Here is a 22,809-nt window from a genome sequence, read left to right as displayed (position 1 = left end):
CTGGTGTGCAGTGCTCTATAGCATCGTTTTGAGGGTAGGAGTTGAAACAGTTTATGTCCTGGATGTGAGGGGTGTGTAAATATTTTCCCATCCCTCTTTTTGACTCGTGCAGTATACAGGTCATCAGTGGAAGGCAGGTTGATAGCCATGGTTTTTTTCTGCAGTTCTAATGATCCTCTGAAGTCTGTGTCTTTCTTGTTGAGTTACAGAACCAAACCAGACACTTATAGAGGTGCATGGCTGACTGGAGAATTTTGGGAGTTGAAAAGCACTGATCTTAAAGTTGCCAATGTTGGACACTCCTAAAATAGTAAACTGTCAGCAGGCACAAATTTAACTTATTATTTAACACATATATTAAAAATATTATAGCCCATGGATTAAAACATTATTTATTAAATCTGTACACAGCTCAGAATCACTTAAGTTGAGCTACATATACAGTTCAATAATAGAAAGGCATTGGCCCAAGTCTTTTTTTCATCCTGTCCCCATTCCCAAGACTTAAGGGTCACTTCTGTCCTCTTTTCATTATTGACATATTGGCTTCTAAATATTTGCTGCTTCTTGGATGTCTACAACCCCAAGGACAAATGAAGACTGACTAGGTGGCTCAGTGGCTAAGACACTGAGCTTGTCAGAAAGGTCAGCAGTTCGGCGGTTTGAATCCCTAGTGCAGGTTTCCTGCATGAGCAAGGGGTTGGACTAGATGACCTCCAAAGTCCCTTCCAACTCTGTTACTGAAGGCGGTTCTTTAGCTGATGGAGGGGATGGGGACAGTAAGGCCATCAGAGCTGCAAATGAACAGACTTGCTCCCAGCTCTTGGGTAAAAGTTGGCCAGTGCAACAGAACTACAAAACCCATTTTGCAAATATTACAAAACCCATCCTACATGGCCCTCCAAGCCCAAATGAGAGCTAGAAGGGCTCCTAGGCAAAGGGCAGAGGGAAAACAGAGCCCTATAGCATCAGTGACCAGGCCAAACACAAAAGATGTTTTTAAACTGATCTTATTTCAATCATCCAGATATCCAGTATGCAAAATAGCTATCATACCATCTTGCAAGAAAGTGATGGAAAGTGGGGGTGGGTAGGGTTGTTTTAATTTTCAGAAATTACCCTTTGATTAGTGTTTCTAGTTCTTTGAAGTAATGAAGCAGGAATGCGAAATTTTGACAAGCACAAAAGGAACATCAAGGATGCTGGCCAAATTTTATTCATATGCCCAGACATCCAGGACTTGCTTTCCCCCAAAAAAATTTTTTTGCCAAAGATGTGAATACTGATATTCTATAACCTTCTCTGCCCAGGGAAAACAATTAGAATTGTCCACATGGTTCTGAGCCTTTTGGAAAAATATCAACTTGCTTAAGAATTATGACCTTAATTCAGCTGGGCAATCTGTGATAAGACGGATAAAATAAGGAAAAGAGCACACATGCTTTTTAAATACACATTCTTTTATTTAGGACACTGATAACTCTGGAAGAAAAAAACCCCACAGTCTCTTTTCTGCATTTCATCTATAAATACTCTTTAATACTGTGATTAAGCTTATAACATCCTTTCCATATATTTTGGAATATCCCATCCTTTGACAAGCTTCGTCCTGTTTCCTCAACAAACCCGGAGGCAACAGCTCTTAAGTTTAATGGAGACAGAGAGAATTAAAGACAAGCCTTGGGGGGGGGGGAAGCTATTTTCAAAATTAAAGTTGCTTCCCCCACACCAACTTAACTCCCATCTATTTAATTTCAAGCGGAAGCATCAATGTCACATCAATGACTTAAATAGAGTGGAAATCTTGCTCTCTCCAACCTCATTTTGCCTTGCTTGTTCCAAGTTATTCAAATCTCCCGAATGGAGGGAAGAAATCTGATAAATTCCTGCTATGAAATATTCCATCTGCTTAATAACAAACCTCAGGAAGCAGCATTTTCAGTGGCTAGAGTAAGAAGAACATTTTCCAGCATTTGAGAGATTAGGTTCCAAAAGAAACCACCACCTGGGGTTGGAGGTGATTATACAATATTTGAGTTAAATTAACTTTAAGCCTAGTTGAAGGCCTGCCACATGCCCTTCTACCAATGCCTGGCACAAGTTGGATTTCACTCCCTCTTAGATGAAAAACCGTTTTCACATAAATCATGGAAGTCTATGCCTGAAGGACATTATCTCAAAGCTCTCCCCGGCATCTGAAACTAAACATTCCATCCACAATCAGGACAGTATCATCCCAATGATTTTTCCCAAGGGGGAAAAAATAGATGCCCAAGAAGGAACAGCGACCAAGAGTTTCCCCTGCAGTTTCTCAATTTGGGACAGTGTGGACAGGACTCGCCTCACTTTCACTTTCTTCTTGTATGCTACAGAGCAGGTGCTGAAATAGAGACAACTTAATCGCCCTTCCTGTAAATTCTCAATTTTTCCCTGGTCAGCGCTTTCAAGATAAAAGTTTAATTCTTTTAAGTTTTGCTATTAAGCATTACTGGCTGGAGAGGCCCTGGAAAATCCTTTAACCTGAAGGAAGCATCACCTTCTGGCAAGCTATGACCCTTCCCATGCTTCAAAGGTTATAGGCAAATTGTAACTCACACCTGGGACAGGTATATATGATCCCTATTCAATTACAGGCACAGTCTCTGCAAGAGGCCTATTTGCCCAGAAGCAGAAGGGAGTTGTGGTTTTTAACAGAGGAAAGAGCTCTGGGAATTCTGCAGGATGCTCCTGACCTTCTATGGCTGGGCATGAATATATTGCACACGGGCTAAATGGGTTTCTTGCATGGCTGATGGGAAGGCTTGGTTTGAAGCAGGCATGCTCTTACTGAGATCCATACACTCCTGTCCAGTTAAAACCATTAGGCCCTGCAAATGCAAACCCCAGCGGTCATTAATTAGCAACTTGGTTTACACTAGGGTTTTAAGTCTTGCATGGCTGGCTGGGGAATTCTGGGAGTTGAGGTCCATAGGTCTGAAACTTGCCAAGGTTGGACATCTCTGGTTTACACTGTGGCAAAGGGAAGCAAAGAGCCCATCTTAAAATGCACAGCTACCTTGTGCTAAAGGATGCAGGATAATGTAGACCGGTGGTCATTCTTTTAAACAGTCTATGTCTTAACAAGCCAAATTCTGAAATAAAAAAACAAAACAGCAGGATTCTGCAATCCACATGTCAAATGAGCCAGCCTGCACATTTATCTTCTTTTGCATTGTTTATTCCAGCCTTGCTCGCTGTCAGGAAGAACAAAGAGCTACAGAGAAGAACGCTGCCCCAACCTTCAAGTCCTTTTTTTCAGCGACTTCTTTCGCAAGCAACACACACACACACACACACCCTGCCTCCCATCATTCAAGGAAGCTAAAACCATTCTGTACTTTAAGAGCTCAACCTGTAGTATTTATTCCCGTCCCCTCCTCAAGACCGTGGCCCACACACAGTGCTGGAGACAGAGAGAAATTCTTCCTCCGCCCCAATTACCTGCCCGTCTTTGAAAATCAAGCCCCCGTGAACGCTTCTGATCCTGCCATGCAGGAAGGCCGAGCCCCAAAGAGAACACAACCACAACCTATCATCTTTGGCCACTGGGGACATTGTGTTGCTGTCCATTGCCAAACTCTGCAAAGTCCAAGGCACCTGCGGAAGCAGACAGGAGGAGGGCAGCGGCGCGGATTCTAAGCCATTTGAAGCAAGCAAGCAAGCACAGCATGCTGCACCATGTTCCTGCTCTGAAAACTTGAGTGGCAGAGCGGTTCCCCACCCACCCACCCAACGACGAAGTGGAGATGCAGACGCCTCATGAGGCCGTATGAAACAGGACAGCCACTCTTACACGACCACACATGCATAAAGTTTGGCACAGAAGCCTTAAGTCACTGAACATTTCAAAGTCTTGGGAGACCAGTTTATTCGGGGAGGGGACGAGGATGTTTTAATTTTTTTGGTCTGATAAAAGTCCTAGTAAGCATCCATCGTTTTCTGCAGTGGAAACCCGGCGCGCACGTCAGAAGTGTAAATTGCATACCGCTGCCAAGTGCTTCCTTCGTGATGAGTAGGTGGCAACACGGCGAGATAATTAGAGAGAGAGAGAGAGAGCTCACCACCATCCACGAGGATGCGATCTGGTGAGCTTGCTCTCATTTTCACCGTGAGGAGAGGAAAAAATAATAATAAAAAAAGCAGCCACTGTAAAATATCGTGAAGAATAATTTGTGTACGTTACCACACAAGTCTTTGAGCCAGTGGTGAGAAAGGGGGCCATAAAAACACCTCTCTTTCAAGAAGTCCTTAAACATTTTCCATTTAATGTTGCGAATTCTGCACCAGCATAATTAGCTTTCCCGCCACTGCAGGTTGCTTTAAGCTCACGCTGCTGGGGCTGACTAACATTCCTGAGAAAGTTGAGCCTTGTAAACCAACAGGAGCGGATTATTCATCCCACCCACAGCCAGGCCCTCCTTCCTTCGGCCAACTGCATCCTTAGCAAACACTGCAGTTGTGGGCCAGACACACCAACCTCAAGTAGCACTTAGACCAGACAGGAAACCCCCCCACCTGTTCTGGAGGAACCCCTACACGGAGCCAAGGAGGAAGCAACATAAGCAGGAAGCAACTTATGTTCTCTTCTATTCCAAGGAGATCTGGGGAGACGCGGGTGTTTCCTCCCCCCAAAAGGAGCGGAGGGAAAGGATTGTCAGCGATCCCGAGGCGAGCTCTGCAAGAAAAGGGCATTGAACGGTAGCTCTGAGACCCGGCTCCGGGATCAGGTTGGCCACGCAGCTGGAAGAAGGCTCAGGCTCCAGCAGTCCCGTGGATTCCCCTTCGTGCTTTCAGATCGGTCCAGATGCCCGTAAGAGGGGAGCCTGGTGTCTTCTGTCCTGACCGAGACATCCCCGTTGTCTGAATAGAAGATGCGCCCTCGCACTCGCCTCCTCTCTCCCCACCCCCCGGCCTCACTGGCCATCTCTTAGTGAAGCTCTTGGCATCCCTGTCACCGGAATTCGTAAATGGGCGCGCTGTACTCAGGGACGTGAGTCAGATTCAGAGATTGATACCTGGGGGAGCAAGGAAAACAGATTGAGCAGAGCAAATGTGGCCGATTCTGCAGCACGGCAGCAGGTTTCCAAGGCTGCGGTCTCACAGCATCAGAGCGCCATGGTGGCGCAGTGGTTAGAATGCAGTACTGCAGGTTGATTCTGCCGACTGCCAGCAGTTCGATCATCACCGGCTCAGGGTTGACTCAGGATTGCATCCGTCCGAGGTTGGTAAAATGAGGACCCAGATTGTTGGGGATAATAGGCTGACTCTGTAAATTGCTTAGAGAGGGCTATTAGGCACTGTGAAGCGGTATATGTCTAAGCGTTATGGCTATCAGGTTATGGGCCCAGATGGCCCTCGGCGGTGGACTATTGGCCTCTGCCCTGATGTGATCTGGACCCGCCAGGTGGACAAAATAAATTTCTTTGGGTCTCAATACGTTAGTCACCCAATCACAGTCAAACATGTGGGATGGTGTCTCTACAACTTGGCCTGGGCAAGGAAGGATTCCATTTACCCTCATCCCCCATCTTACCATTCTGAACTCCTGTGATAGTAATAGCCCTCTATACATGCTGCAGACTTCTGAAAGCATATGTAATAAAATCCAGCGAAGGATGCCCCGCTGATGTCTTTAATGGTGTGATCTGGGACTAGGAACTGCTCCTGCACAAAAATTAAACACGTAAAGACAGGGAAAGCTAGAAGTGTGGTTTTCTTAGTGAATTAAAATTCTTTTCATATACTGTTATATATGAAATAAAAATGCTGGACCAAATCTCAGTTTGGAGCAGTGTTTCTCAACCTTGGCAATTTTAAGATCCGTGGACTTCGAGTCACAGAATTCCCCAGCTAGCATGAGGTGCTCCCAATTTTGGGAGTTAAAGTCTTAAAGCTGCTAAGGTTCAGAAACACTGCTCCACTGATGGCTACGAGGAGCAAATAAAAATAATTTTACTTTTCTTAAGATTAAGGGGAAGGGAAAGTGCAGGATCTTTAAATCCATGTTTAGCCCCTTACCACTTCTAAGGCACCCTTTGGAACTCTGTGCTCAAACAACTTACTTTCCACCTCATGAAGACAAAGTCATCATTCTTCAGATCCTCATAATCAAAATCATCAGAGTTAAATATTTTTGCGAACTGGTAAAATGCTGGGAACTTTCCCTAGGAGAAAAGGGGAGACACACATTATCACTGATGCCCCATTTATGACCACGAACACTCCAAAACAAACATTATCCCAGGTTCTCACTCAGTTGGGACACCGTGCTGCTGCAAACACCCAAGAAATGCTCCTCCTTCCCCCAAAAGTGACCTTGCATGGAAAGCTAGAAAATCAGGGAGAAACCTCCACGAATCCTTTCCCTACAACTCCAGCATAAAATAGCTCTTGCCTCTCTCAGTCCCCACCCACGGGCAGGGGATCCCAGGCTGAGTGAAATCAGGGGCAAGGGACTCACCCAATGTTTACGATCCACATCTTCATCTGCATCCCATTTCCGGGTTAAAAATGGATGCTTTTTACTGATTATTTCTCCTTCAAAGAAAGTAGTAAGTGTTGGATACTCCTAGGAGTGAAGGAGTGAAACAGGGACATGATGAACATACAGAAGAAATCCAGGATTATTCCCCCCCCCTCTATTTTCCTAAAGCAGTTGCGATTGGACATTGAAGAACGCCTCCAGAAAGACACAGTCTGTTCCAGACACATACCTCAGTAAGGCCTTTTATCTTTAAGTATCCACAGAGATACGAGTTATCCATGTCAACATGCTGGAAGGCAAAAGGAAAAGATATCCAAAAAGATCAGGGCTTAAGGCTGCAACAAACAGATCAAACAACTTAGAGCTGAGGTCTCAAGCCTTGGCAACTTTCAGCCTGGTGGACTTCAACTCCCAGAATCCCCCAGCCAGCAAAGCTCCCAGCCAGCAAAGCCCCCCCCAGCAAAGCTGGCTGGGGAATTCTGGGAGTTGAAGTCCGCCAGGCTGAAAGCTGCCAAGGTTGGAGACCTCTGACATAGAGAATCTTTCTCTGCAACTGTGAAAACAAGCATGAAGCCCTGAGCTCCAATTAAAATGGGAGTAAAACCAGACTAACACACCTCCTCTCTTCTGCTACATTTGCTGAAAGTCCTTAAAATTCTCATTCTTCTGAAAAGTCAATGTTAATTATGCTAATTATGCTGACTGCCAGAAGTTCTATTCCCACCGGCTCAAGGCTGACTCAGGTGGATAAAATGAGGAGCCAAATTGTTGGGGGCAAGAGGCCGACTCTGTAAACTGCTTAGAGAGGGATGGGAAGCACTGTGAAGCAGTACATAAGTCTAAGTGCATAAGTCTAACTATTTACTGAATCTGCACTACTATTAATCTTCTCATAGTTCCCATCACCAATCTCTTTCCATTTATGACTGTATGACTATAACTTGTTGCTGGCAATCCTTATGATTTATATTGATATATTGATCATCAATTGTGTTGTAAATGTTGTACCTTGAAGAACGTATCTTTTTTTTTATGTACACTGAGAGCATATGCACCAAGACAAATTCCTTGTGTGTCCAATCACACTTGGCCAATAAAAAAAATTCTATTCTATTCTATTCTATTCTATTCTATTCTAAGTGCTGTGGCTATTTCAAGAAGCTACAGCAGCATTGAAAGCAACCTTGTTCCCCCAACTCCTGAACCACTTTTTGACCATCGACAGCATTCATCAAGAGAGTCCAGGAAAAGGACCAGAAAAGGCCCGTGGATGCATTCCTTGCTCTTCCATCTAGCCTGCAACTCTCTTTGCCTTGTGCTTCCTCATTCTCCTGAGTTCCAGCCCCTTCTGTTAAACAGAAAAGCCCCATCAGGTTCCTCTTTGCCGCTTCTGGCTCCTTGGCTCAAGCTTACACTTGATTTACGCAACTCCCAGGCCTCAAACCTTTCCATGTATCAAGGTGGCCTTGAAAACAAAGCCCCCGGATTCCCCCTCTACTTAGAAAGAACCTGAGAGAAAAGTCTGGAAAAGAAAATGCAGCCCAACCCTCTCTTTCATTTCTAAGGTCTACTTTCGTGGGGTCACCTGGAAAGAATGTTGCCAGGTCGTCAAATATAGCCCAGGAAGCAAAAGCAGAACAATGACCAGCGGATGCTATTCGGGGCTCCTGACCTTTACGCGAAGGCACCGTTTTGTCTGGGCTTTGTGGGGGCAAGTCAGATTGCAGCGGAAACAATGCAGGTCTGGATCTAAAAATTGCCTGGAGGTTGGATGGAGATTGTCAAAGAACCTCTGAGTCTTTGGAGACACAGCCCAGGGGTGGCCTGCGTATAAAAGAACAGACTTTGCTGGGCTCACCAGAGTTCTCTGCAGGCTAACGTTTTATTTCCGAGATTGGCCAGCCAGAAGGTCACGGTTTGCTCTCCTTTGGGGTCTGATAGCCAGGACATAATCTTGCGGAAATAGGTTCCCAAGGCATCAACAGAAGGTATCACGTCCAAAGAGACCTCTGAAATCACTAACAAACCTATTTTGCTAACATAAAGGTGCGTTGAAGGCTACCACAACTTCCCAAACGCCAACCCTGACAGCAGCAGACAGATCTCAAGTTCTGAAACATCTACAGCTCCAGGAGCAGCCAAATACATGCCTTTCTTCCCCAGCTACTGAGCCCCAAATGCTCAAGTCACCGTTAAGCCAGAATGAAACCCACTGGTCTCCTGAAAGCACAAGCCTCCCACAGCTCTGGCCTTTCTTTCTCGGTGGGATGCCTTGCAAGCCTTATTTATTTACTTTATTTCACTGACAGGACTTATATAGCTGCCTCTCTTCATGCCACGGTCCTAGGGAGCTCACAACCATCCACTGAGACAAGGATTTCTTTCTTTCTTTCTTTTTTAAAGCATCATTTTATTTCCCCTCCTGGTGCCAGACCGATCATCCTCCCAGCTCAACCTCCATCCTAGTTCAAGTGCTGGAGAAAGAGCCAGGTTTTTCTGGCTCCTCTCCAGAAGGCTAAAAGGGGAGGGGTCCCTCGGATCTCTGGGCTGCCCCAAAGGGCTGGGGGACGGACGGACACTGACAAGGTCCCATCAGGCAGCAGGTTTCCAGAGAGGAGATCTGGAGCTTCCCCATCTGAGCTAGCAGGACCCCCTCCCACCCCTCTGCACTTGCCAGCTTGACAGGAGGACGGGGTGGGGGGGGGACGACACATCTGGGTGCCTGTGTGTGTATGCATGTGTGTGTGTGGGGGGGGGGTGTCCGTGGGCCTTCCTGACCGCCAGACATGCTTTGCTCTCCCCTTGCAGCCCCCCCACCAAATTTGGGCCTCTTCGCAGCCCACGAGCTCTTGCAAATCCCCGGAAACATTGGGAAGCGGGGAGGGGGAGATGCCAGGCGCGAGGTGTGTCTGTTGGGGGGGGGGAGGGAGAGGATCGCCCGAGGCAGCATCTCTTTGGGGCTTTGGGGGGGGGAGAACTCGGGGTCCAGGAAGCCCCCCCCCCACTCAGCCTCCATGCCATGGAGCGACCCCTCCCCTCCCAGGACCACGAAGCCCGCCCTGCGGCCGGAGGGGCTCACCTGCACCACCACCTCCACCTCGTAGGCGTTGCCCTTGGAGCGCTGCTGCCCGCGGAACTTGGCGCCGCTGTAGAGGCGGCTGGTGCTGACGCCGGGCTGCGCCGTGTTGATGGGCGGCGGCGGCTCCAGGCGGGCGGCGGCGGCGGCTCCCGGGGCCGGCCCCGGGGGGCAGCGGCAGGAGCTCCGCACCGGCATCTCGGCCGAGTCTCCCGGCGCCAGCGCGGGGCGGCCGGGCGGGCCTGGCTCGTCCTCCGTCACCGGGCCGGCCTCCCTGCCCGCCTGCAGCCCCTCCGCTCCGCCTCGGCTCCGGCCCGCTGCCTTCGCCGCCGCCGATTGGCCGGCGGCCGGGCCGCGCCGCGCCCCGATTGGCCGCGCCCCGGTCACGTGCGCGGCGACAGGGGGGGAGGACGCCGCTTCCGCTGGGGACACGGCGCGGCGGAGGGGACAAACCGCGTTTGTGACGCCGATTGGCCGGCCGCCCCGCCACCTCTGACCCCCCCCCTCCCCGGCAACATGGCGGCGCCCGGAGGGTCGGGACGGTTACCTCAAGGTGTCAGCTCCTGATTTCATTAGGTCATCATCGGTCGGAACCCTGCCTGACCCAGGGAAGGAGGGGAGCCGCCTGAGAGGAGCCGCCTTGAGGGTCTCTGGGCGGCCGGCGAGGAGGGCTGCTTCCCGGCATGTGGCGAGGGAGTCTCGGGCGGCTGCTTAGCAAAAGGGCCTTCGCGCCCCTTCGCCCCACGCCCCGTCCGGAGGCTTCCCTCGCGGCCTTCAGGAGGCCTTACGGGGCCCAGGCAGGTGAGGCGGGGATTATACGCCCGGTGGCCACTGTGACCCTGTTTCCCTCATTCCAGAAAACTGCCTTTAAATTTGTTCGTTTTTCTTTTTCTTTCTTTTTTTTTAAAGTATCGTTTTGCCCTTTATTTGGGTCATCTAACTTTTACGGTACAACTGGTAACTTATGCGGCTTGACGTTATTTTTATTAGAATACTGCCTGATTATGCCTCAGTTTATTTTCAGTCTATTAGGTATGTTGATTATTTGTCTGTTTTTGTTTTGCAGAAAGGAAAAGATTTTACCAAAATGTTAGCATCTCCCAAGGAGAAAGTAAGCACAATTTTGCATTACGGTTATATTTGTTTATTTGGGCCGATTTGTTCTCTTGCAAGATGCACTAGAGGGGAAAAAAGAGTTTTGTGGCCAAACGGGAAACTGAATCTCTATCTTGCTCTGTATCTTCTAAGCAATGTCGGCTGGCGGCCCCCAGGGGAAGGTCCTTCTCTGTGGGGGCTCCCACACTCTGGAACGAGCTTCCCCCCGGGTTTACGCCAAATACCTGACCTTTGGACCTTTCGCCACGAACTGAAGACACATCTTTTCACTCGCGCGGGGCTGGCTTAAGTTTTATCAATTTTAAATTTCATATTACTAATTTTAAATGGGGTTTTAGTTTTTTATATATTTTAAAGTTTTTAGGCTAATTATAATAAGTTTTTTAACTTGCATTTTAAATTGTATATTGTATTGTCTGTTTTTTTTACTTTTGCCTGTACACCGCCCTGAGTCCTTCGGGAGAAGGGCGGTATAAAAATCAAATAAATAAAATAAAATAAATAAAATAAGATCCCACTTGCATCTGTGTGGTGAGCTGGAAATCCATGTTCAGTGCAGGATATTGCACTGTTAAAAACAAAGAAAAGCACCAGAGCTTTGGCAGTTCTCCAGAATTTCATAGCTGTGAAATTTATCACAGCCTCTGTCAAAGCCTCTGTTGTAGGCTTTATGGGATTTATATCGGATGTGGGCTTCTCAGGGATATGGTTGGCCCTTGGGATGCTCTTTTCATACAGTCTAGGAAGGTTTTCTTATGTTTTTAAAGGGAGTCTTACGTGTATTAATGGCAAAGCCCCTTTACTGAGGGGGCAGGAATAGGACAAATGTTCACCTCTCAAAGCTGAAGTACAGCAAAATAAAAACAAGCTATAGATCAGTAACATTTAGTGCTATGCTCTTTTCTTTCTCTTCAGGTGGCTTTGAAATCAACTTGGACAGCCGGAAGCTGAGAACTCCGCAAGCTAAGCTCTTCACAGTACCCAGTGAGCCTCTGGCTTTGGCTGTGGCAACTGAGTGGGATTCCCAGCAGGACACTATCAAGTTCTATACTATGCATCTGGTGTGTGAAAGGAACGGGCCAGCTGAGCAAATGGAAATTTGGAACCACAGTCAGTTGGGTCTCTTTGAATAAAATAAAGTCAAGGTTACTGAAATTAGTTACATTAGGAGAATGTGAACTGTATTTACAAAAATTGATTTGGTAAATGATTTAAGTAATAATGAACTGCTCTCTACAGTCACCATGTTAAAAAACAACAACAATAAAAAAGAAGACTGTATATTAGACAAAAAAACAACAGCAAGCCCAATCCTTGTGTAAACAGGAAACTGTTTATAGTTTTGATAAAGACAAATATGTAAATTATGAAAAGTCGATAGGCCAAATTTAATGAAAATTCTAGATCTGTATTAAAATCATGTGTAGGATGCAAATTTGCATAGTCTGTGACAAAGGGAACATTTGCACAAGAATTGTGGTGCTCTCCTGTTCAGATATGTAGGTTCAAGTACCTTAGAGCCTGAGGTTTGGATTGCTAAAACTGCTTTATGTTCTTTAGACCAACTTGTGCAACACAGCTTTGGACAATCCATCACAGCGAAGCAAAGATCAGTTCATCCAGGCAGCTCTGAAATTCTTGGAGACAGATACTATCTGGTAGGCATTCATTTTGGCTTCTATGGTTTATTTAAGCTTGGAAATTTAAAGACTTCCTTGTGATGTAAGATTTAGATCACCCAAGAAGAACAATGGGTAATTGGGCCAGTCATCTCACAAGGATGCTGTTTATGGGAGGCAACAGAGGAAGGTTTCCATGTAAACGATCTTGGATATCTGGAGGAAAAGTGACAATAAATTCAAACTAGGCAATAAAGGGGGGGGGAAACATTTCTACAATTTGTGCAATGTAGTATTTCCACATGGCAGGACTATGTTTTTCTTTGGAATAAGGAAAGATTAAAAGCTGGAGATACTAAGATGCAGAAGTGACTCTAAGGCCTGACTGCATTGTTGTTTTTTAAAAACTTTCCTGGATTCTTAGTTACCGGGTAGAGGAGCCACCAGCCTTGGTAGAACTGCAGAAGAATGAATGGGATCCAGTAATTGAATGGGCTGAGAAAAGGTAAGTATAAGCAGTGAGTCAGTGCCGAAGGTCTTGGATCTTCTGATTTTGTTTCATCCTTGCCCAGAGCCTGATGTATCGAAACTCCATTCCATCTCCAGATACAATGTGGCGATTGGCTCTTCAACAAGTTTCATGGGTCCTACCCTCCCACAAAGCACAAAGGACACCTTCATTAGCCACCTCGCTTCATACAACAGCTGGGCCCTCCAAGGTAAGTCACATAACATCCTGGGAACTGGTGGATTTCAAGCTGCATTGGATTAAAACATTCTTTGTGTATTTCTGTGTAGGGATGGTGCTGATTGGGAAGGTGATGGGGAGATTCAGGGACCTTTCCCTTTTTAAATTGAATTTTTTTAGCCAACTATCCTTACCTTGAAGCATAGGAGAACATACTTTATAAGAGAAAGTGACAATTTCCCCCCTTCTTTTATTAACACATTGAACTACTTTGTTATTAAATCTTAAAAGAGTATTTTTTTTCACCAGGCATAGAATATATGATAACACAGCTGAAGTCTCTGATTCTAGCAATGAGCCTCGTTGACAAACATTTAACAGTTGAACAGGCTGTTGTTCTATCTCGACTGGAGGAAGAGTATCAGGTAAACTTTATATATGACAGGTTTTATACATTCCTGTATGTGGATTCAGACACCGTGCTTGGCAGTTTTGCTGCCTGTTTGGTTTTGGCTCATCTCTAGTGGAAACTTGTTTTGTTTTCTGTGGTCTGGTTTATGGCTTTGTCTCCTGTGTGAATCTGGGGTTATTTTTGGCATTGTGGCTGAGGATATTGTGGCTTGCTGTGATCAGTAAACAGCCATCGTTGGACAAAAATGGAGGTCAGGAACATCCAAACTGAACAAGGCTTTAGTTAAGGAATGTCCCTTAGGATATAAGTAAACTGTTCCTCTTCCTGGAAAAATCTGCCAAATGACTTGAACCTGCCTCTGGGAAGTTTCAATATGGTTGGTTGATTTTTTCAGGAAGAGGAACGGTTTACGTATGGATAGCCCCGAGTCCTGCAGTGGAAGGCAAGGCCTGCAATTTTACTGTTTTTCTTTCTTTTGCTCTAGATTCAGCACTGGGGGAATGTGGAGTGGGCCCATGACTACGAAAGATATGACTTACGGGCCCGCACAGCCGCTGCCACCCTATTTGTCCATCTTTGCTTAGAAAATTCGACCATCAAGCACAAGCTGCTTCAGCACTGAGGAACTGGGATGCAGAAGAATGTGGAGAGTTTCAGTCTGGATGAATCTGAAGAAGATCCAGATGGAATGGATGATGGAGAGGGGCTGTGGGCATGGCTGGGCCACAGAGTAGGAGATGGGACTCTTCTCTTCTATGCCCTTGGAGGCTGATTCTCCCTGGAAGTTTTGGGAGTGGCTTCCTATCCATCTCACCTGGGCTGGTCACTTCTGACGAGATTTCCTTGTTTCCCAGGTTCTGCATTTTGCCTGGCAGGTAGACAGATTTCAGGAGCAGAGTGTTGGAATGCTATGTGAGCCGGCCATAAAGGGTGGAAGGCTGCCCTGCTAGAGCCGGTTAGAGGTGGGAATATATCGCAGCAATTGAGCATCTCTATACTCTAGCTAGAGTCCCCAACATAAGACACAGGGGTTCCAGCATGCCACCAATATCCCCTTTGTGACCATAAAGATCCTACTTCCCCCCCCCCCCAATTAAATTTAAAAGGGATCATATTGCAAACCAAAATGCCAGGATCCTCTGCCACCTTTATTTTAAAGAACCCAAATTGGCGCCTTAAACTTTTGTTAGAAAATTAAAAAATGGTGAATACAACCGAGTACTTTGTTTGGAAGTATGCTTTGAAGACGGACAAAAATAAAGTGATACATTTTGTTCTTTTTAAAAGAAAATATGTCTGTTTATTCATTTTGATCATTAAACATTTTGAGGGATTACGGAGTCTCTGCGGTGAGACAGGTTCTTTGTGTTCAACGGTTAGATTCAACCAGAAGGAGACCACCGGGCAGGTTCACAAGTTTGTACACTTCAGTACTGAAAGCAGCTACTGTTCTAGGATGTCCAGGTTATCCAGTTCACTACGGATATGTTCAATATAGTGATTGAGTTCTAGCACCCGGCTTCGGTTTCGGTGGATTTCATCCTTGTGAACCTTTAGGGATTGAAAAATGAAGAAGCTTCAACTGTTGCTCAGGATGTCTCTTTTGGTTTCTTATGGTGAGCTAAGAGAACATTCCTGCTTGCATTTCCCTTCATAGCCAGCTCTGTTGAGAGGGCCACTGAGTACACTAGAAGTCTTCCCTTTCTCAGGAATGACCTAATGGTTTACACTTACCTTTTCAATCAGGTTGTAAACCCGATTGTTAGCTTTGGTGATGATTTCATCTTCTCGGTTGTCAATCTTCAGCAGGTGAATGTCATGGGAGGCATTGACCGCGTTAACGATGGTGTCTTTGTCCACAAAGAGCTGGAAGCAAAGCCATTGAGAAAAGGTTCTGAGGACCCCCTGATGGGATCTATGTGGTGTCTAATGACTGATCCAGAACGGGAATATCCCACCTCTTCTGGTCCCAGGGGGGAGGGGGGTAGTTATGGGAGGGGTAGAAGAAGCTTACCATGCGGACTTCATCTGGCATCTCTTCATCGTACTCACTCTTCACTATCTTCTCCAGTGTGTTGATGGCTATTTCTAAGAGCTTCTCATGATGGTGGTTTTCAAGATCCCGGCATTGTGCCATCGTGCAGCAGAAGGTTAAGGAAAACACAGCAGCCTTGCTCACCTCAGAGAAGCGAGGAAAGCTTCATTTTATCAAAGCTTTTTATCAAAGCAACGCAGGCCTGTGTGGTTCTGGAAGACATACCAGCTTGCTTGGAGCTTGAAGCATTTGTCTACTTAAATTTACGACATTGCGGCGGCACTCAAAAGGATATAGTCCTTGTTCGTTCTCTATAAAAGTCGAGACGAGATCGGCGATGTTTCTTTCAAAATCTTTGATAACTTCCTTGGTGGAGAACAAAAAGACAGTTGAGTTTGAACTAAACCAATTCCAAGACTCTTCACATTCCAATAGACTTAGAAACTTTGTTTTTCCTGGTTTGCTGATGTGGCTGGATGTGAAAAGACTGAGGAATGATAGGTATGGCATAAGGCTGCGTGTCTAGGGATGCTGCTTATTTGCTGTTGTGCTTAAGAATATAAGAAATGCTCAGCAGTGTTGAATGGTCTGCTGGAAACTGACCGGTTTTCAGGACTGTCGATCCCAATCGCCTAGCCCATGCTTAGTAGATAGAATAGAATTTTTTATCGGCCAAGTGTGATTGGACACACAAGGAATTGTGTGTCCAATCCCAACAGAGTCTTCAAGGGAGGCCTCCCCCCCACTCCTCATTGCCTTACCTCCAGCTGGTCAACCAGCTGCATCTCCAGAGACATCAACGTTTCATACAGCTTGGTGATTTCATCGTTGTATTCCATCAGCTTTAACTCGGCCATCTGGAAGTCCCCGAGGTTCTGAATTTCTTCGATCGTCTACTGGTAGAAGATGAGACAGAAAATGTTTTTCTTGTGCCCCAATTCCTTTCTTAATGGGAAGGAAAGAGATCCTGGCACAAACGCATGAACACATGGGAAGTTCCAAATGGCCTGGGTGAATCTCTGCAATATGCAGGTTCTTCAATAGGGCTACAACTAAATGCAACTACCAGCGAGTAAAAACACTCCAACACAAGGCAATACAAGTAGTCCCCAGCTTAAAACTGTTCATTTAGCAACCAAAGTCTCAACAGTACCGGGAAAAGTAACTCATGACCAGTCTTCACACCTACGACTGTCACAATCTCCCCACAATCATAGGATTAAAATTTGGGCACCTGCTCAGTGTGACTGTCCTAAACAGCTTCTGGCAAGCAAAATTAATGGGGAAAGCTGAATTCGCTTAATGACAATGTGATCCACTTAACAACTGCAGCTATTCACATAACAACGGTGGCAAAAGTAAAATCGGGCCCAATTTAATGGCCACTTTGCTTAGCTCAACTGTGGTTGTAAATCAGAAACGACCTGTAATGTTTGTGTGCCATCCTTTCAGGCCTGGTTTTAAAGGAGGCTTCCAGGATAAACCTTGGTTTGCTCAAATAGCTCATCCCGCTCTTCTGGTTCCCAAAGCAAGCAAGGTTTATGGTAGTCACGACTGTGATCAAGAACAAAATCGATGGGAGCGGAAAGGCGCTGGGGAGGCAAGTGCCAGATTCCCCTAACACTCCCGTGGCGAGGAAGCTACCCACCCCTTGGTTCTTCTTCTCAAATGCGTGAATGATTCTGGTGCCCTCATCTTGGTTGTCTTTCAGGGCTTCGTTCAGGCACTCATAGAAAACAGAAATCTCATCCTCTCGCTTTTGGTGCTGCTGCAGGCCGTATTCGAACAGCGTTTGGCAAATCTCAACAAATTTACTCTTGTAGGTGGGCTTGGAGTCAAAGAAGCAATAAATAAATAAATAAATAAATAAATAACACTAAGCCTGCTTCATGGCATGTCTAAAATAATTGCTACCAACTTGCCTTCCATTGAGGACCTGTATACTGCACGAATCAAGAAGAGGGCCGTGAAAATATTTGCAGATCCCTCGCATCCTGGACATGAACTGTTTCAACTCCTACCCTCAAAACGACGCTATAGAGCACTGCACACCAGAACAACTAGACACAAGAACAGTTTTTTCCCGAAGGCCATCACTCTGCTAAACAAATAATTCCCTCAACACTGTCAGACTATTTACTGAATCTGCACTACTATTAATCGTTTCATAGTTCCCATCACCCATCTCTTTCCACTTATGACTGTATGACTATAACTTGTTGCTGGCAATCCTTATGATTTATATTGCTATATTGACCATCAATTGTGTTGTAAATGTTGTACCTTGATGAACGTATCTTTTCTTTTATGTACACTGAGAACATATGCACCAAGACAAATTCCTTGTGTGTCCAATCACACTTGGCCAATAAAAAATTCTATTCTATTCTATTCTATTCTATTCTATTCTATTCTATTCTATTCTATTCTATTCTATTCTAAGGCTGATTTCCTGCCGGGAAATCTCCTGCCTCCAAGAGGTCAGTCAGAATCGGTTCTCTGGGAATAAACATGGAGCAATTTCCCATGCTAAATTTGGAGAGGAAAATAGATCAGAGAGAACACGGCAAAGTAGATTTTGGGGGAGCTTCTTGGGTTTGAAATACATAGAAAATAAAAATCCTGACATTATTTACTTTTCTCAGGTCCCAGCTGAGGAAAACCTGTCTAAAACATGGAATGGGAGGCAGTGAACCAGCTGCCCCACACGATGCTACTTTAACACAGATTTTGGAATTCCCTCCGCTTATGGCTCATCACAGCTGTATTTGCTTTTTTATTTGTTTAAAGCGTGACACTAGTCATGACACAGTGAACTGCCTCAAATTGTATTTCCAAGAGGCATCTCCTCTGGAAGGATATGTCTCTAACAGTGCCGGTACGCCAGGAAGGTAATTGAACTTAGATGCTTCAGGGTCTTCTGCATACATGCTGTCAAAGAGATAAGACCCATCCAGGTACTCCACGTAGGCAGCCTTGGAAGAGAAATCACAAAAGTTAGATGAAGGCTGCAAGGATATCTCTGCTTTAAGAATCCTCAAGGGCAAAACAACTGTGTGTGTCTTTGAAGGGGAATCAGACAACCCATAAATGTCCACATGCAAATTGCATGGAAAGTTTACACCTCGAGGTAAACTCACAACTTGCACTAAAGTGTGGAGGGGGGGGATTTGATTTTAGCACAGCAGGATGTGTCGATTTGTAAATTAGGATTTGGGATTTAACAAGGATCCAGTAATTTGTTCAGCCAACTTGGTCTGTGAATCCAGTTGTGGCATTCCCCGTGAAACTTTTCAGGTTTTATATTCCAGCACAGGAAATTTTGCTCCAGAGGGAAGCAAATGGCCCTCAGACAAATTTTCCTTTCAAACAGCGAAACGGACGCCTGTTTCTGATTCCGTTTTCACTGGGTGATTTTTACGGTCCCATTAAAACTTGGGGAGGCAGAAGGCACCCAGCGGCTGCTCCCCAGGGTCCTGTAACCCAGAGCTAGTGAGAGTGCCTTTACCTTGTGGGATTCCACCTCCTTTTCCCTGGCTTCCCACTCCTTCTGCTTGGCCAGGGCCAGCGTTTCCCCGTGCCTCATCTCCTCTATGGCATACTGGTACTTCATCAAGGCCATCTCTCGCTGGCAGGAAGGAGACGGGAATGACAATCAGCTGAGATTAGAACTGGGTTTGAAAGTCACGCAAGCAGAATCTCTCCGAGGGGGACGGCGCGGCAGTGGGGGTCTCGCTATCGGTTTATAATGAGGAGCGCCTCTTGAGATCCTTACACTGTTTTCCTCCACCAGTCTGAAATCCAGGTACACGAGATTAGGCAGGTAAGCCGCAATGAACATGGAGTACACTTCATTGTCACACACTGGGTTCCCAGTGAGGTTCAGCGTCCGCAAGTTTTTGAATTTCCTGAGATAGATCATCTGAGGTAGATGGACAAAAAGATCCAGGTAATCAAGAAGCCTGTAACTGATTAATCAAAATATTGCAATTGTTACAAATGACAAAAGAAGAAGAGAAGTATGGATTTTTGGTTCAGGAAACTTCTGTTAGAAAATTTAATATAGTGCTTGGGCCTGGAGAAATTTTATTCTCAGCTTTAATATTTCCGATACATTCAATTTTTAAAAAATATCGAGATCCACAATATATTATATATATTTCTCAAGTGGTTCAACCCACAGACATGCTGTAAAGTTCACAGTGCTTTCCACCCTTCACATGTATTTAGCATTAAATAAATCCTAATTATTCAGGTCATTAATAGTAGCTTCCTTAGTTAGTGATTCATTGTCTAGCTACAGATGTGCCATTGTCCCCGTATATCACCTTACCAAAGAGGGGAAATCGGAAGAGGAGCAGCATAAACTAAAATATATCTTCTGAGTTCAAAACTGACTAAAGGCCCAAGAAAATGGGTGCCAAAGATTTATAAATCCTTTCTAATCAAAAACTTACATTTTCCAGATTGTTGATGTTATTATTTCCTATAGAAAAGACTTGGAGTTCTTGTAGTGTATCCAGATTCTCAATCTTGGAGATTCTGTTATTGTACAAACTAAGGTCCTGCAATTTAACCAACTTGTCTAAGCCTTCAATGAGTTCAATATTATTGAAGGACAAATCTGTGGGAACAAGGTTAGAATGTATGAGTCCCAAAAGGAAGCCATCAAATCCCTCCCACGCAAGACCTGCAAACCCACATGGCCATTGGTAGAGCATTGGTGATAAAGAACTTACAGCTCCTGAAAAAAACAGCAAAAGCTGCTGAGAATCTATTGAATGGGGCTGGGAATAAATCCAGTAAATAAGCAAATGAAATCATTTTTTCAGCTCTTTCTCACATCAGATGTGTCATGTAAGTATCATCTGATCAGAAAGATAAAACCTTTCTGTTACGGGAATACATACTAATCTCAATTGTATATAACATGAAAAGCAAAAATCCTAGCCATAGAGAAATAAAGCATTTTATCTATTCAGGTCAAGATGCACCCGAGAGGGCAGGGCAGGGCAAATAGCCAAGAGGCAGCAAAGTTTCTGTTTGCTGTGGCATTTGACACAATTTCAGATGGCCCACAATTGCTAGATGGAATCCTTATTGACATGTAGAAACATCAGCGATCAGGGATATATATTCAGGGTGGCACTTCCAGAGATTTATCTGATGTGGCTTGCATTACCTTACCTAACCAAACCAGATTAACCAGAGAGTCCAGTGCTTCTATCTTTTCAATAATATTGTTGTCAAGCTGCAATTTTGTGAGGTTCACGAACTCCCAAAGATTGTCGATTTTCAGGATATCTGAGACCACATAAGAAAAGAACCACTTACTTTAAGTTGGCCACAAATATAGTCAATGAACTAGCAATACCAGGGTAGATATTAACCGAGGCAAATCACAGCACTGAATGTCAAACTCTCATACTTCCATAGTATCTAATTGTCTAAAAGACCCAATTTTACCACATTATTACAGTGGATCAGCACTGCACAATGTTCACAAAGATTTTAGCAGCCTCGGAGAGCATCCCAACACATCTGGAGGCCAATAGATTACAGAAGGATGGAATAGAAAGACAAGATGTAGAAAGAGAAGGGGGAAAGGTTTTATCAACAGACTCATTATGGACCATCCAATCAGTGGATCGTAGCAATCACATGGATACGCTTTCTTAGTAATCACATGGATAGGCTTTCTCTGTGTCCAACAAGGTCTTCAGGCCTTCCAATACCAACCGAACTGTACCTTAAAGTGGAGTTAGCGAAATAACGCCAAGTTATGCCCAACAACACTTTCCTGCAACAGCTTCTTCCAATCCTTTTCACAAACCTTCTTAAATACCCAAGTGAAACTACTAGGCGTTCCCGTGGCAAGTTGCGGATCAGCAAGTCTTTGCAGTGAAAAGGGGGCAGGCCTTTTTTGTAAAATAAAATGCTCTCTTTTGTGCTCGGGGCCCTTACTTCTGAAATCAAGTTGCAGGGCTTTGACCTCTTTGAAGTTGATGCCTTCCTTCTTGGCCAGCTGGCCTGCATCGTCCTGAGGCCCCTGCTCCTCCACTGCTTTCTGCAGCATCTCCTCATTGATCACGTTGGGCTCGATGCTGTCGTAGAAGCGACTCATGTTCGGGAGAAAGTTGGGATGAGGTTAACTGGATTCCGTGGCTGGCCCTGAAATGCAAGGAAAAATGACCCCCATTGCTGGGATCTCTCTATAGGGGCAAAGAGTTCTGAACAGAACAGATTAACAGAGTTGGAAGGGACCTTGGAGGTCATTTAGTCCAACCCCCCGCCCAAGCAAGAGACCCTACATCATTTCCGGAAATCTTCCAGTGATGAAGTTCCTGGCAACCAACGACCACCAGTTCTTGCCAAGTCTCAGGGACCCCTCAGTGAACCCATGCAGCATACAGGCATCCTTGACTTACAGCAGTCCTTGTCTAGTGACCACTTGAAGTTACTACAACAGCATTGTAAAAAAGTGACTTGATTGTTTTTCACACTTACGATGGTTGCAGCATCCTCATGGTCACCTGATCAAAGTTCGGACGCTCAGCAACTGACTCACATTTATGACGGTCGCAGCATCCTAGGGGGTCTCGTGATCCCTTTTGGCAACCTTCCGACCAGCAAGGTCAATGGGGAAGCTGGATTTATTTAACAACCGTGTGGCTCACTTACCAATTGCAGGGATTCCCTCAACAACGGTGGCGAGGAAGGTAAAATCGTAAAATGGGGCAAAGCTTACTTAACAACGGTCTCCCTCTATCAACAGAAATTTGGGGTTCTATTGTGGTCGTAAGTCGAGGACTACCTGTATCTCTTCTGCAGCGGTCTTGGTTGCCGGTCTTCTTTTAGGGGGCTCGAGGCCTATCTGGCCCTGGGCCTGGCCCTGCGTGGACGGAAGCCTCTCTCGGCTTATCCCGAGCTCCGGTCCGCACGCCGCAGCTCAGGTCCCTTGGGACCCTCGGCCCTGCCGGAGGAAGGCCTCGTTGCTGTGGAAGCTGCGTCCGTTGCTACGGCAGGTCACGTGCCCTCTATCGGAGCCCGCCTGCCTTTCTTCTCGCGTCGGAGCAGCTAGCAGGCGACTTCGATTCGCATTCGCTTTGCAGCACGTCTGTCAGAGCTGGCACACCAATGAAAAGCCACATAAACAGCCATTCCCTCTCGGGATTGGTTGTCGGAGCCCCACGGCTTGCGAATCACTTGCGAATGCTACCCAAATAGTCTGAGGGCTTCTCCCGCAGCGTTCTCCAATGGCGAAGCGCGGAAGGCGGAGTCCTCTCCCTCCCCGCCTCGTCGTCGTCTCTCAGAAGCTGTCCGCTTTCCAGTCGAGTCCC

General features: G+C 45.8%; 3 protein-coding genes across 5 annotated transcripts; 1 reads left to right on the top strand and 2 right to left on the bottom strand.

Annotated features, from left to right (window-relative positions):
- Nucleotides 1–3,890: 3,890 nt before the first annotated feature.
- Nucleotides 3,891–10,095, bottom strand: GID4 (GID complex subunit 4 homolog). The gene is made up of 6 exons (XM_058156860.1): nucleotides 9,603–10,095; nucleotides 6,753–6,812; nucleotides 6,500–6,607; nucleotides 6,102–6,203; nucleotides 5,573–5,703; nucleotides 3,891–5,054 (listed from the first exon to the last, which is right to left on the bottom strand). The coding sequence occupies exons 1-6, from the start codon at nucleotides 9,795–9,797 to the stop codon at nucleotides 4,991–4,993; spliced, it is 660 nt and encodes a 219-aa protein (XP_058012843.1). The 5' UTR covers nucleotides 9,798–10,095; the 3' UTR covers nucleotides 3,891–4,990.
- On the top strand, nucleotides 10,013–14,725 carry ATPAF2 (ATP synthase mitochondrial F1 complex assembly factor 2). Its single transcript, XM_058156859.1, has 8 exons — nucleotides 10,013–10,400; nucleotides 10,666–10,710; nucleotides 11,631–11,776; nucleotides 12,276–12,373; nucleotides 12,759–12,839; nucleotides 12,941–13,053; nucleotides 13,332–13,447; nucleotides 13,919–14,725. The coding sequence occupies exons 1-8, from the start codon at nucleotides 10,283–10,285 to the stop codon at nucleotides 14,054–14,056; spliced, it is 855 nt and encodes a 284-aa protein (XP_058012842.1). The 5' UTR covers nucleotides 10,013–10,282; the 3' UTR covers nucleotides 14,057–14,725.
- Nucleotides 14,726–14,728: 3 nt separating this feature from the next.
- On the bottom strand, nucleotides 14,729–22,603 carry DRC3 (dynein regulatory complex subunit 3). Of its 3 annotated transcripts, XM_058156850.1 has the most exons (13): nucleotides 22,284–22,603; nucleotides 21,434–21,640; nucleotides 20,657–20,773; nucleotides 19,927–20,093; nucleotides 19,245–19,391; nucleotides 18,978–19,097; nucleotides 18,334–18,444; nucleotides 17,118–17,294; nucleotides 16,231–16,362; nucleotides 15,765–15,835; nucleotides 15,449–15,572; nucleotides 15,169–15,300; nucleotides 14,730–14,985 (listed from the first exon to the last, which is right to left on the bottom strand). In XM_058156850.1, the coding sequence occupies exons 2-13, from the start codon at nucleotides 21,591–21,593 to the stop codon at nucleotides 14,878–14,880; spliced, it is 1,566 nt and encodes a 521-aa protein (XP_058012833.1). In that variant the 5' UTR covers nucleotides 21,594–21,640; nucleotides 22,284–22,603; the 3' UTR covers nucleotides 14,730–14,877. The 3 variants fall into 3 exon arrangements, with proteins under 3 accessions (XP_058012835.1, XP_058012833.1, XP_058012834.1); XM_058156852.1 differs by lacking the exon at nucleotides 20,657–20,773 and having other exon boundaries at nucleotides 14,729–14,985; XM_058156851.1 differs by lacking the exon at nucleotides 18,334–18,444 and having other exon boundaries at nucleotides 17,118–17,297.
- Between the last annotated feature and the right edge of the window lie 206 nt (nucleotides 22,604–22,809).

The sequence above is a fragment of the Ahaetulla prasina genome, chromosome 14 (assembly GCF_028640845.1).
Source record: "Ahaetulla prasina isolate Xishuangbanna chromosome 14, ASM2864084v1, whole genome shotgun sequence".
Lineage (NCBI taxonomy): Eukaryota > Metazoa > Chordata > Lepidosauria > Squamata > Colubridae > Ahaetulla > Ahaetulla prasina.
Note: the sequence above shows the minus strand (reverse complement) of the source record. Positions and strands in the feature narration are given on the sequence as shown.

Bases quoted from the DNA above. Each gene is read 5' to 3' on its own strand.
- GID4 (XM_058156860.1), bottom strand. From the start codon at position 9,797: ATGCCGGTGCGGAGCTCCTGCCGCTGCCCCCCGGGGCCGGCCCCGGGA. The intron at 6,608-6,752 runs GTATGTGTCTGG...CTTCACTCCTAG, and splicing joins AGATAAAAGGCCTTACTGAG to GAGTATCCAACACTTACTAC. The intron at 6,204-6,499 runs GTGAGTCCCTTG...CTTTTCTCCTAG, and splicing joins ATGTGGATCGTAAACATTGG to GGAAAGTTCCCAGCATTTTA.
- ATPAF2 (XM_058156859.1), top strand. From the start codon at position 10,283: ATGTGGCGAGGGAGTCTCGGGCGGCTGCTTAGCAAAAGGGCCTTCGCG. The intron at 11,777-12,275 runs GTGTGTGAAAGG...TATGTTCTTTAG, and splicing joins AGTTCTATACTATGCATCTG to ACCAACTTGTGCAACACAGC. The intron at 13,448-13,918 runs GTAAACTTTATA...CTTTTGCTCTAG, and splicing joins GACTGGAGGAAGAGTATCAG to ATTCAGCACTGGGGGAATGT.
- DRC3 (XM_058156850.1), bottom strand. From the start codon at position 21,593: ATGAGTCGCTTCTACGACAGCATCGAGCCCAACGTGATCAATGAGGAG. The intron at 20,774-21,433 runs GTAAGGGCCCCG...ATGTGGTCTCAG, and splicing joins CCTGCAACTTGATTTCAGAA to ATATCCTGAAAATCGACAAT. The intron at 16,363-17,117 runs GTGGGTAGCTTC...TTCTACCAGTAG, and splicing joins TTGAGAAGAAGAACCAAGGG to ACGATCGAAGAAATTCAGAA.